Genomic DNA, 12,539 nt, shown 5'->3' with positions numbered 1-12,539 from the left:
CCCTCCTTCTGATAATCTGAAGTCCGTGCCTTGACCATCCGGGAGAGAGGGGAGTGCGGAAGTGGTGCGGAAGTGGAGAAGTAACACCTCTAGAGCTCGCTCTTCTTTGCTCAGGCTTTTCTTCCCATGCCTGTCTTCCTGCTCCACTTGTCAGAACCATACCTTCGTATCAATTTTTGCATCAATGCATGAAGAGAGAGAAAAAATTGAAAGTTCCGTTCATTTTTCAAATGTTTACCTCCTCCAAAAAATACCTTTCTAGATTCCTGGGTCTCCTTTGGAAGGAGGTGAAGGGTCTGGTAGAAATCATTCATTCATTCATCCCACAACTTAAAGCACTCCAGGCGGTAACTGTTCGTGTCCTCATCACAGCCTGGATTCCTCCAGGACAACGATTCTGTCTTAATTCGGTTGGTATCCCCAGGGTGCAGTTCTCTGCCTTGAAAGGCTGGAGGCCACCTGTGCCTACCTAAGAACTATGCAGGATGGAGTATAGGGGTGTAGGTGGGTGGGGGAGAGTCAGTAATTACTGGTTTATTTTCCACCAACCTCTTCCACCACCCCCACAACTTGCCCCTACAGATTCCAACAGCCTAGCTGGGGTAGGTACCTCTCTGGTGCTTCCATGACGTTCTAAACTCTATGGCAGTGAGTGCAGTTAATTAAAGTGTTGGTTTAGTTGCTGGCCCTCTCCACCTACCTGTGAGACCAAGTTGACTGCTCCCCCTACCCACCCCCAGCTTAACACAGAGCTGTTGTTCAGTTGCTCAATGGTGTCCCATCTTTTGCAACCCCATGGACTGCAGCACTCCAGGCTTCCCTGTCCATCCCCCAGAGCTCAGAGCTTGCTCAAACTCATATCCATTCTGTCGGTGATGCCATCCAACCATAATGTCCTCTGTCGTCCCCTTTTCCTCCGGTCTTCAATCTTTCCCAGCTGGTAAAGAATCCGCCTGCAATGCGGGAGACCAGGGTTTGATCCCTAGGTTGGGACGATCCCCTGGAGAAGGGAAAGGCTTCCCATTCCAGTACTGTGGCCTAGAGAATTCCATGGACTATACAGTCCATGGAGTCGCAAAAAGTCTGACAACTTTCACTCACTCAATCTTTCCCAGCATCAGGGTCGTTTTCAATGAGTCAGTTCTTCACATGAGTGGCCAAAGTATTGGAGCTTCAGTTTCAGCATCAGTCCTTCCAATGAATATTCAGGCTTGATTTCCTTTAGGATTGACTGGCTTGATCTCCTTGCAGTCCAAGGGACTCTCAAGAGCCTTCTCCAGCACCACAGTTAAGCATGAATTCTTCAAGGCTCAACCTTCTTTTATGGTCCAACTCTCGCATACATACCTGACTACTGGAAAAACTATAGCTTTGACTATAGTAGGTGCTACATAAATGTGTTGACAGATGGTTGGATGGAGGGAGGGAGGGAGAGAGGGAGGGACAGATGGGTGGGTAGATGCACTAGTGTCTGCATGCCTTCCTCAACATCTTCCCCAATCAGTGGGTTAATGATCGTTAGCCTGGTCAAGCTCTGGAGCAGTCGCTTCAGGGTCGCTCCCCCCCGGGCCCCGCCCCGGTCGACCCCACCTTTCCGCGCCGCTCCGCCCCGCCGCTCCCTTCCCTGTGGCCCCTCCCTGCGCAGGTCCCGACTCCAGCCGCACCTCCTCCGACTCTGCAGTGGCGGCGGGGAGGCGAGCCGGAGTGCCAGCGGGCCAGGGCCGGAGCCGAGCCGGGGTCGGGGCAGCAGCTGGGACCCTCGGAGGCGGGGCCAGTGGGACCGCGATGGGCGTGGAGATCGAGACCATCTCCCCGGGAGACGGTACCGGGTGGCGGGGCAGGGGGAGGAGGAGGGGTCTCGGGGCGGAGCCCGGTGGGGGGGTCCGATTCCGAGGTGGCTCGGAGGGGTGCTGAACAGGGGGAGCGGGCCTAGGATGGGGGCAGCCGGAGATGACCCGACATGGGATTGTTGGGGGTTCTAGCAGACATCCTTCGCCATCCCCCTCCGCGCTTGCTCACCTAGAGGAACGAAGGCGGAGGCTGGGAGGCTGGGGTCTGCGGCCCGCCACCGCCCCGGGCGCCTCCGGCTGGCGCTGCTGCGGCTGGAAACGCTCGGTTATCCGCTGCTGCTGATTTCCTAGGGCCGGGTTACAGCTCTGCTTTCCCCGCCTTGCTGGGTGAGCTCTGGAAACGGGGGAAGGAGATGCTTTTGGGTCTCTTCTGCTCGGGGCAGCCCCCTTCTAACGCACCCGCTTCCGGGCCTCTGATCAGGCGGCCCCCCGCGATCTGGGCGGTGAGACGCTGTAGGGACCGAGCCAGTCTGGAAAAGGCGGAGCACTTCCTCCACTGCCTCTGCATCTTGCTTTATGCTCCCTGCCCGACTCAGCCTCTCCGGCCAGCCTGTCCACTCCCACGGCTTTCATGAGCGGCTGAAACCGATGGCCCCCAAACTTAAGCGTCCAGCCCAGGCCTCGGATTTGAGTTCACGGTTGTCTGTTTATCCAGCCGCTGCTCAGCCTCTACCTGGAAGTCCCACGGATTCCTCAAAGTCAGCGAGTCCAAAACTGAACTCCTGCTCCTGGTCTTCCCCACTCCCAGGCGCTCCTCTGTGTTCCCTTGCTTCCTCCTGCCTTGGGTTGGCACCAGACACTTTCCCAAGCCAGGCATCCCAAGCATCACCCTTGTGTAATTGAGTTTGGATGTGCCAGGAGTAGCTTTCTCCATTTCTTAAACCAACCTTAATACAGACTGGAGCCCACATTTCTGCAGGATTTGACAGGCAAACTGCATGTCAGGCAGTGTTGACACTCCCCAACCCCAGGAAATTGGAGGGACTCTTGGCTCCTGGCCACCCTCCTCATTTAAAAGCAGTGGTCCCTAGGAGTCCCAGCCAGGACCTTGGATCACTCCAGAGGTACAGGCTTCTTTTTCTATGCTGGGAACCTCTGTACTGGGTGCCAGGAAGTATCTCCCTGAGGTCTTTTTACCTCCTCCGCCCTCCCCCACCCAGGGCACTGCCTTAGAATTCTGCCAGGGGCCACCAGGCCTCTTCTCCCTTCCCTGGCTCAAAGAAGCCTTTAGAGTGTTCTCTCCTTATCCTCCCTCCCTGGCTAGGGACAAGGGGCTTTTCTCTTGAAGCAGATCAGATTTTTAGGGAAAGCCTGGAGGAACTTTCCAGGTGGCACTAGTGGTAAAGAATCCACCTGTCAATGCAAGGAGACATAAGAGAACTGGGTTTGATCTCTGAGTTAGGAAGATCCTTTGGAGGAGGAAATGGCAACCCACTCCAGTATTCTTGCCTGGAGAATCCCATGGATGGGCTACCGTCCATCGGGTCACAAAGTGTCAGACATGACTGAAGTGACTTGGCACAGAGGAACTTTGGCTTTCTGCTTTTACTTCAGTCTAAACCCCCAAGTCAAGGAAGCACAGAAGGGCCAGCTACCATGCTGTAACCCAAAGTGGGAGAATGCACCAATTAATATTTCAATAACGATGCTGCTGTTCTGAGGTTGTCTGTCTTGGTTTAGCCTACAACAAATCCTGCCTACTTCTCCTGCTGAGTATCTTGAAGACTCCATCTCCTCAGCCTCTGCCCTATTCCAGCCACCATCATCTCTTACGCGGATTTCCGCAGTCTCTAAACTGGTCTTCCCACCTCCAGTCTCACCTCCTGGCCTTCCGTCTGGCCTCCCACCTCACCCCCATGGTTTTCTCCGCCACAGTCTGTGCACTCTTTAAAATGCATATCTGATCATGCCCCTCTCTGGGCATAAAATGTTTTAAGAAATCCTCTTTTTTCTCCAGGCAGACAGATATAGCCTTCTGTTACCTTCCACACTGGAGCCTCATCTCTCACTAGCAGTCCCTATCCCTACCACCAACTTTTCTCTGGCTTTATCGAGCTGTCTGCAAGTTGTTAAACACACCAGCCATTCAGCAAATATTTATTGAGCTTATACTGTGTGCTAGACCTTAAGGTTACAGCAGGAAACCAGACAGGCTCCCATTACTGCGTGACTCGAAGCCTTTGAACATGTGGTTCACTCTTCCCAAATTATCTCCCTTACTTCCTCTGGCAAGTTACTCATCTTTTAAGACCCAGTTTAACCATTATCTCCTCTCCAATACTTTCCCTGACACTAGTTAGTTGCTCCCTCCCTGGGGCCTCATCTACATGTTGGCTCAGCTGTTCAGCCTCCCAAGGCTTTGTTATCCAGTCCCATGGCCTTTAGATCCCACCCAAATTTATAGTTCCAGTGCAGACTCTCCATCTGCCTACTTGCAGTACAAGCTCGTATGTCTTAATAGTATCTCAAGATTGCCACCTGCACAAATCTGTGCCTCGTCAGTCTTCCCCATCTCAGGAATAGCTCCTCCAGCCTTCCAGTCACCCACCCTAAAACCTTAACATCATGCTTCTCCCTTATCCTGGATCCCCTTCTCCATGCCATTAGCATGTCCTGTCAGCTCCAATTCCAAAATATATCTCCCATCTATTTTACTCTCTTCTCTGCTGCCAACCTCTTTAATTCAAGCCATCATTGATTTTCTGTCTGGATTATTGCAACAGGCGCCTAACTGTCCATCCTACACAGAACAGCCAGAGTGATCTTATAAAATCTTAATTCAGATTATGTCATTCTCTTGCTTAAAGCCCTCCCATGCCTTCTTGTTGCACTTAAAGAATTTGCAGAATTAAATCCAGCTCTGCAAGGCCCTGTATGATCTGGCTCTTTCCCACTTGTCTCCACCTCCTTCCCTTCTTTCCAGTCATCTAGGCTCCTTTCATTCTGTAAATGCATTGATCCTTTCCTGCTTCACGGTTTATGCACTGCCTGCTGCTTCTTCCCGCAGTGCTTTTCCCAGTGTGTTCCTCATCCTTCAAGTCTCAGTTCAAATGTCATGTCCTCTGAGAGGCTGTCCTGGACCAGCCATTCTGAAATGACCTGTCCCACTGTATCTCTCTGCAATTCATCATTGTGTTTATTTTCTTTAGAGAACTTATCACAATCTATATTGTCTTATTTATTGGAGTATTGTTTGTCTCCCGCCATTAGAATGTAAATTCCAAAAGAGTAGCGATCTTGTCTGGTCTGTGTAACTCACTGGTGTATCCTGAAATCAGGCCTTACACAGAGCAGGTATTCAGTAAATATTTGTGAATGATTCTGTTTATTCAGAATCATCGGGCTTCCCTGATAGCTCAGTTGGTAAAGAATCCGCCTCCAATGCAGGAGACCCTGGTTCAATTCCTGGGTCAGGAAGATCTGCTGGAGAATGGAAAGGCTACCCACTCCAGTATTCTCACCTGGAGAATACCATGGATTGTATAGTCCATGTGATCGCAAAGAGTCGGACATGACTGAGTGACTTTCACTGTTTATTCATCCTTGTGCAGTCATCACCCTGCATTATAATCTATTATTTATGCATCTATTTCCCTGACCTCATTGTGAGTTCATAGATTGCTCTGTGTCTCTGGAATCTAGTCCAGGCCTGCCAGATAGTAGGCTGTCAGGTTTGTGGAATGGATGGAGGAAAGTAAAAAGAGCAATCAAAGAAAGGGAAACAACTGGGAGAGAGCAAAGTTGTGGAACCCAAGGAAATAAAGTTCAGATCAAGGCCAGAGAAGTGAAGTCGTTCATACATAGCCACTGGCTCATACAAAGCACAGAGCCAGAACTGGAGCCATGGGCTTCTCCGTGGTATGGAGGGGAATGTGGGCCAGAGCTTTTGGTCACAAGTCACACCTGAATGTCCCTAGTGACTTTTCCCAATTTGCTGTTCATTCCTGATATTTGTGTCTCCTTGCAGGAAGGACGTTCCCCAAGAAGGGCCAGACGTGCGTGGTGCACTACACAGGTAGGCTTCACCCCTTACCCTCTCATCCAAACCTGCCCCTCTGCAGGCAGGTCTCTACTCTGATACCTCTCCAGAGGTATCTGCTCCCCTGGAATAGGCTGAAACCCCAGGGTAGCCAAGTCTTCCACTGCCAGCCATCCCCATCTCCCCCAGCCAGCCTTGAGGGAATGAGAAAGGGCAGTGCCAAGGTTAATCCCTCCCCTCTTCTACCAGCAAGAGCCACCATGGTACCAGCCTCTGACAAAGCCAGCCATCTCCATTTCCCTTCTGTCTGTTGCAGGCAGGATGGAGCCCTGGCCCCCCTGGTTCTGTCTGAAAGTTGGAAATTCCTCTTATAGCTCTCAGAGTCCTGACCCCCCTGCAAACTTCCTTTTCATCCTATGGTGTTATGAAAAAAGTGAAGTCTTGGCTTCCTCAGAATCCCCTTTCTTTTGGGGGAAATAGACTATTCAGTCTACTCTTCCTGATCACTTACTGTGTACAAGAGGTGTGCTGATCAGTGGGGACACAAACATGAAACAAGAGGATCCCTACCTTCACCAGGGTTGTGGGCATGGGGGAGGGCAGTGCCTGTGGTGCTGTGGGAGCAGAGGAGGGCCCACATCTCTGCTGAGCCCTCATGGATGATCTGGACTGGAAGGCCAGGTGGACTGAGGAACATTCTAGATGGAGTTCCTGAGGACTTCTGGCCGAAGATTGATGAGCAGATGTTTGTTCCAAGGGGGGTGCAGGGGGAGTGCTCTGCCTTGTGACCTTCTTCCCAATGTGGTGAACTTGGTGACAGCCACTTCGCAGACAGCAAGGCCAGTTTAATTCCTAGGATAGAGTCAGATGGGGGCCATTTTTAGCAGTTCTCTGGGCCAGTGTGAAGTGCCAGGTTAATTCTAGGCAGACAGTGTGGGTATTTCTCAACAGCTGTGTTGCCAGTGGCTGACGTCAGTGGGCTGGAGCTGTGTTTCATCTCCCGGTGATGTGTCCTAATTACCATGAGCCTTCTGGGGCCTCTGACCTGTGTAATTGATTTATCTGTTCTACATGTTGCAGACAGACTGGTACTTATCAAGTTACCGAAACCACAACATCCTTTTGTAAAGACTTTTCACAATACATGCAGACAGGAGGCAATGTGCATTAAAGACTAACATTAGACATGGGCAGGTCTGGTCTGGGGAGGGACTGTCTCATCAAACCCAGTCGGAGACTGGGAATTTTTGGTAAACTTTATTATATGTAAATACACTAGAGAATATAACTCTAAGATGTACAGCTTGATGAAATTTTTCAAAAGTGATCACACTTATGTAACTACCCCCCAGATCAACAGACCTTTCCAGCACCTCCTGGTCTGTCCCCTATGCCTCCTCCCAGTCATTCGCTTGTGCATACTAAGTTGCTTCAGTCATGTAGGACTCTTTGCGACTGTATGGACTGTAGCCCACTAAACTCCTCTGTCCATGGGATTCTCCAGGCAAGAATACTGGTGTGGGTTGCCAGGCCCTCCTCCAGGGTATCTTCCCAACCCAGGGTTCAAACCCGCATCTCTTACATCTCCTGCATCTCCTGCATTGGCAGGGGGTTCTTTTCCACTGGTGCCACCTGGGAACCCACCCCGCCAGTCATTACATCTCCCTAAAGGTAACTAGCATTCTAACTTTTTGTCCCTATGGATTGGTTTCATCTCATAGAGTACGTACTCTTTTGTTTTGGGGTTATTTCACTCATTAGGTCTCTTATTTCACTTTTTATGTGTGTGAGATTTATCCAGAAGTTTGCTCTTTTTATTCCTGTACAGGTCATTTTGTGAATATATTGCTATTTATCCTTTCTACAGTTGATGAACATTTGGATTGTTAGTTTTTAGACATTATGAATGGTGTTGCTTTGAACGGAGAAGGCATTGGCACCCCACTCCAGTACTCTTGCCTGGAAAATCCCATGGATGGAGGAGCCTGGAAGGCTGCAGTCCATGGGGTCGCTGAGGGTCAGACACAACTGAGCAACTTCAGTTTCACTTTTCATTTTCATGCATTGGAGAAGGAATGGCAACCCACTCCAGTGTTCTTGCCTGGAGAATCCCAGGGACGGGGGAGCCTGGTGGGCTGCCCTCTATGGGGTCGCACAGAGTCGGACACAACTGAAGTGACTTAGCAGTAGCAGTTGCTTTGAAGAGTCTTGTAGATGTTTCCTGGCACACATATGTAGACAACCTGGTTGGCTAAACGTAGAAGTGGAATTGCTGGGGCACAGGGTTATACCTGCTCAGAGGCAGCAGATCCTGCTGAATAGCTTTCCAAAGTAGTTGTGCCAGTTTCCACTGCCACCAGCCATGTCTGAGCATTCCAGTTCTCTGGCATCCTCATCACCGCTTGGTATTGTCAGGTTTTAGTTTTGATTTTGGCCCTCTCTGGTGGGCTCCCAGGGTATCTCCTTGTGGTTTTGATTTGCACAGGCCTGATGGTTAAGGAAGTTGAGTACCCTTTCATGTGCTTCCTGGTCATTTGGAGGTCCTCTGTAGTTCACCTAAATTTTGTCCACTTAAGAAAAAATTAGGTTGTCTGTCTTTATCTTATTGATCTGTAGGAATTCATTTGTATTCTGGATTTGAGTCCTTTGTTGGCTATATCTATTCCAAACATCTCCTATTCCAAAACATCTGTTTTTATTTACTCCTTTATTGGCATCCTTTGAGTAGATTTCTTTTTTTTTTAATTTTTATTTATTTATTTGGCTGCAGTGGGCCTTAATTGCAGCATGTGAGACCCTCTATCTTTGTTGCAGCATGCAGGATCTTTTTAAAAATATAGATTTATTTATTTGGCTGTGCTGGGTCTTCATTGCAGCACATGAGATCCTTTAGTTGTGGCATGCAGGATCCTAGTTCCCTGACCTGGGTTCGAACCCAGGCTCCCTACATTAGGAGCACAGAGTCTCAGCCACTGGACCACATCCAATGGGAAGTCCCATTTTGAACAGAATTCTTAATTTTAATGAAGTTCTACATATGAATCTTTTCTTTTGCAGTTAGTAATTTTGTGTTCAGAAATTTTTGTTATCCTAGGTGATGAAGCTTGTTTCATAGAAGCTTTATTATTTTATCTTTCATATTTAGGCCTTTGATTCATCTAGAGTTGATTTTTATGTGTGGGTGAATTGACGGTTCATTTCCCCTCATATGTATATATAGTCAATCAGCAACATTAATAAAAAAAAAAAATCACCCTTTGTCCATTGCATTTCCGTGGCACTCTTGTTGAATCCGGTCACCACGTGTCTGTGGTGTCTGTTTCTGGACTGCACGGTTTTGACTGAACCTGCTGCAGTAGATAAAAGCTTATGGTCTGAAGTGGTTTAAGTCATATGAAACCTGAGGAGTATGGGGAATGAGAAAATCAGTCTTTAAATGGAGGGTGTGAATGTATGAGTGTGTGTATGCGCATATCCATATGCGTACTGTACAAGTTTGTGTCTGTGTGACTGTATTATATCTATGTATCTAAATATTTTCTTAGCATCTGTTTGGCCATCAGGGTTTTCTTCTGAGTGCATGTGCATAAATGTATGTGAGCATGCATGCGCATCTCTGAATATCTTAGCAACCTGTGTATATGCTTGAGTTTGTATTTGATCTCGTATATTTGATACAGAAGTATCCATCTGTGTGTGTCTCTGTGTAGCAATAGGGTTTTCTTCTTTGCCTGATTTAGTACCCAGGGAAAGAGCCCAATTTATTCTGTCCAGAAAATAGGTAAATAAGAATGTCTCTTATACATTTATACATTTATATTGTAGGAATTAGGATGTGGAATCACAGATACTTAGACACTAGACCTCTCATATGAAACATGGCAAATCTGAGATCAGAGAGAAAGTGATCTGCCTAAGTTCACACAGTGAGTTAGTGCCAAAGTGAAGTCAGAATCCAGTCTCTGAATTTACAAGCTAGATCTTTCTCTGGTCCCAGATTGCCTTCTGTTGTGGTCCAGGGGCCATGAGAAGAAGATGTGAAATAGCATCCTTTGCAGAATGCAAACAGAAAAGCAGCTCTTGTTTCTTAGGCAGCTGGACTGAGACAACACATGTATGTACATCAAGAATGACAAGGTATCTGCAGTTGGAGGCTGAGGGATACTTCAGTCTGCTAAGAAAACACTCAGGGTGTCCTGAGTTCACACAGTCCTTTTGTAATACGTCTGGAGGCTGCCCCTGACTGGCTGGGTCACTTTACACTGTTCACTGCAATAAAGGATGATATGACCTTTGAGTTTTGTGTAGGGGGGGAACCTTGAGAATATCAGGTGAGGACTCAACCTGAAACTGAAATGCCTGGGAAAACAGACCATCAGGCTAAGGAAGGTGCATAAAAAAGTTGCAATGTGTAGAAGTACTTGAGAAAGGTCTGACCTAAATAGGGAAGGGAAAGGGAGAAGGGGAGGACAGAGAGAAGGTTGTCAGGCAGGCAGTAGCTAGATCTTAAAGTGCCTGGATACAATGTAGGCATTCAGATTCTCCCTCAGGGAAGTTATAGAAGCAAGGGAAAAATAGGATCAGGCATGTGTGCGCCCGCACGCGTGCACGTGTGTGTGTATGTGTGTGTGTGTGTGTGTTTTAAACCATTCTGGGTGCAGTGTGGAGAAGGGAAAGCAGAGCAACAAGGCTTGTTAGAGTCGGTTCCTGTCCACAGGTGAGGTGTGATAGTGGGTTGATGAGACCACAGGGTGGTGGTGGTAATACCATTTGGTGATTGGCGGGATGTGGAAGTATTCAGGTTTCTTGCTTAGTCAATGGGATGGATGGGGAGGACAGGAAGACAGCAGGTTTGTACAGAATAGGAATTCCATACTAGACATGTTGAACCTGACATGGGAGTTATCTCACGACCACAGCTCTTTCCCACCCTATCCTTGCTTTCACAGGAATGCTTCAAAATGGCAAGAAATTCGATTCATCCAGAGACAGAAACAAGCCTTTCAAGTTCAGAATTGGCAAACAGGAAGTCATCAAGGGTTTTGAAGAGGGCGCAGCCCAGGTAAGAAGAGGATCCTTGTTAAGGGGGGTTTGAGCAGCTGGGGGTCTGGGCTCTGCACTCTGCCCTCCACCCTCCCCCATCACAGACCACCACTGCTTTGACTCCACTGCCAGGGCTTGGCAATGCCACCTAGTTTCAGTCCTGGCTTTGTGTCCCCACCCCTTTTGTTGCCTGTCACTTCGGGCTGTCTTCCCAAGCACATCCCTCCAGTTCTGAGCAAGCCTGTGAGCTACTAGCTGTTCAGGACTGAAACAGCAGAAGAGGTGGGGTAGGCTACTGTGTTTAGGGGTTTTTTTAACTTTAAAAAAAAAAGCGCCAATTTCAGACTTGCAAAAATACTATATATGAGTAGAGTTCTCGTATACTCTTTTACCTAGCTTCCCTAAACGTTAATGTTTTATGTAACCATAGTACCGTGAACAAAACCAGGACATTAACATTGATACAATGCTATTAGCCAATCTGTTCAAATTTTTGAATCAGTTACTCAAAATTTAAAAATTGATTATTCAAATTTCACCAGTTGTCCCACTAATGCCAGACAAATCCTTGAGGACTGCTGTGATGAGCCCTGGTTCAGGCTCTTCTTCCTTCCTCTATGAAGTCATGTGATGTTCCTTGCTGTGCCTTCTAATCTCTTAATCTAATGAATTGGTCCTAGCACCTACATGAGTGTATACATGCATATATGGTCTTTACACATCCTCTTTAGGCTTCTTTGAAAGAAGGAAAAATTATGAACAGATTGAAGTGTTGAGGGCACTCTAATTGAATAAGCAGCATTGTTTGCTGGATCAATGAATTTGAGACTACAGTGTTGAAGTTACTGTCCGTAGTTATGTCTCTGCTAGTCTGACGTGCAATCTGCCTTGGTTACAACTCTTAGCATCACTTCAGTGTGCCACATATAAAATTCATCTCAGATCTTCAGGGTTACCATGAGGATGGTTTGGGAAAATGACATAGTTACCTTACTTTTTTCTTTTAAATCAAGCTGGGTCCTCTTTCTCCTCTCCCCATCTGCCCCCATCCCTGCTAGATGAGCTTGGGGCAGAGGGCGAAGCTGACCTGCACTCCCGATGTGGCATATGGAGCCACAGGCCACCCCGGTGTCATCCCTCCCAATGCCACCCTCATCTTTGACGTGGAGCTGCTCAACCTAGAGTGAAGGCAGGAAGGAACTGAAGGTGGCTGGAGATGGCTGCTGCTCACCCTCCTAGCCTGCTCGGCCACTGGGACGGCTCCTCCTGCTTGGGGCTCTTGATCAGTGCGCTAACCTCACTGCCCCATGGCATTATTCATTCTCTCTGCCCAAGTTGCTCTGTCTGTGTTCTGTCACTGTTCACGCTAATCTTTGCTTGAGGAAACTTCGGTTGCAGATTGAAATGTTTCCGGTTGTGCATTTTGCGTGATGCATGTAGCAGCCATTCCTGATCACAGAACAGATTTCTTGTTCGCACAATCTACACTGCCTTACTTTTACTTAAGCCAGACACACAAGGTGCTCAGACATGAAACGTACGTGCTGTACACAGAGGGACTTGAGCCAGTTACCTTTGCTGTCACTTTCTCTCTCAGAAGTTCTGCTGACTTAAACAATGTCCTCTTTGAAACCGGTATGTAAAATAAAGGCTCTGTGCTTGACAAA

At 48.1% G+C, this 12,539-nt stretch overlaps 2 protein-coding genes across 4 annotated transcripts in view; one reads left to right on the top strand and one right to left on the bottom strand.

Annotated features, from left to right (window-relative positions):
* Positions 1-2,282, bottom strand: part of WDCP (WD repeat and coiled coil containing) — a 17,944-nt gene extending 15,662 nt beyond the window's left edge. The window contains exon 1 of the mRNA XM_027555952.1: positions 2,020-2,282. The gene's annotated coding sequence lies outside the window, so the exon portion shown is untranslated. The remainder of the gene's footprint in view (positions 1-2,019) is intronic.
* Positions 1-12,539, top strand: part of FKBP1B (FKBP prolyl isomerase 1B) — a 13,195-nt gene extending 656 nt beyond the window's left edge. The window contains exons 1-4 of one of the 3 annotated variants that reach the window (XM_027555958.1): positions 1,587-1,822; positions 5,818-5,865; positions 10,779-10,891; positions 11,886-12,201. In XM_027555958.1, the coding sequence (XP_027411759.1) occupies positions 1,786-1,822; positions 5,818-5,865; positions 10,779-10,891; positions 11,886-11,930 (243 nt within the window). In that variant the 5' untranslated portion in view covers positions 1,587-1,785 and the 3' untranslated portion in view covers positions 11,931-12,201. Of the gene's footprint in view, positions 1-1,586; positions 1,823-5,817; positions 5,866-10,778; positions 10,892-11,885 lie in introns of those variants that run through there. The other 2 variants (XM_027555957.1, XM_027555956.1) reach the window with 2 other exon arrangements.

The sequence above is a fragment of the Bos indicus x Bos taurus genome, chromosome 11, assembly GCF_003369695.1.
Source record: "Bos indicus x Bos taurus breed Angus x Brahman F1 hybrid chromosome 11, Bos_hybrid_MaternalHap_v2.0, whole genome shotgun sequence".
In the NCBI taxonomy this organism is placed as follows: Eukaryota; Metazoa; Chordata; class Mammalia; order Artiodactyla; family Bovidae; genus Bos; species Bos indicus x Bos taurus.
This window is presented reverse-complemented; position numbering and strand designations above follow the sequence as displayed.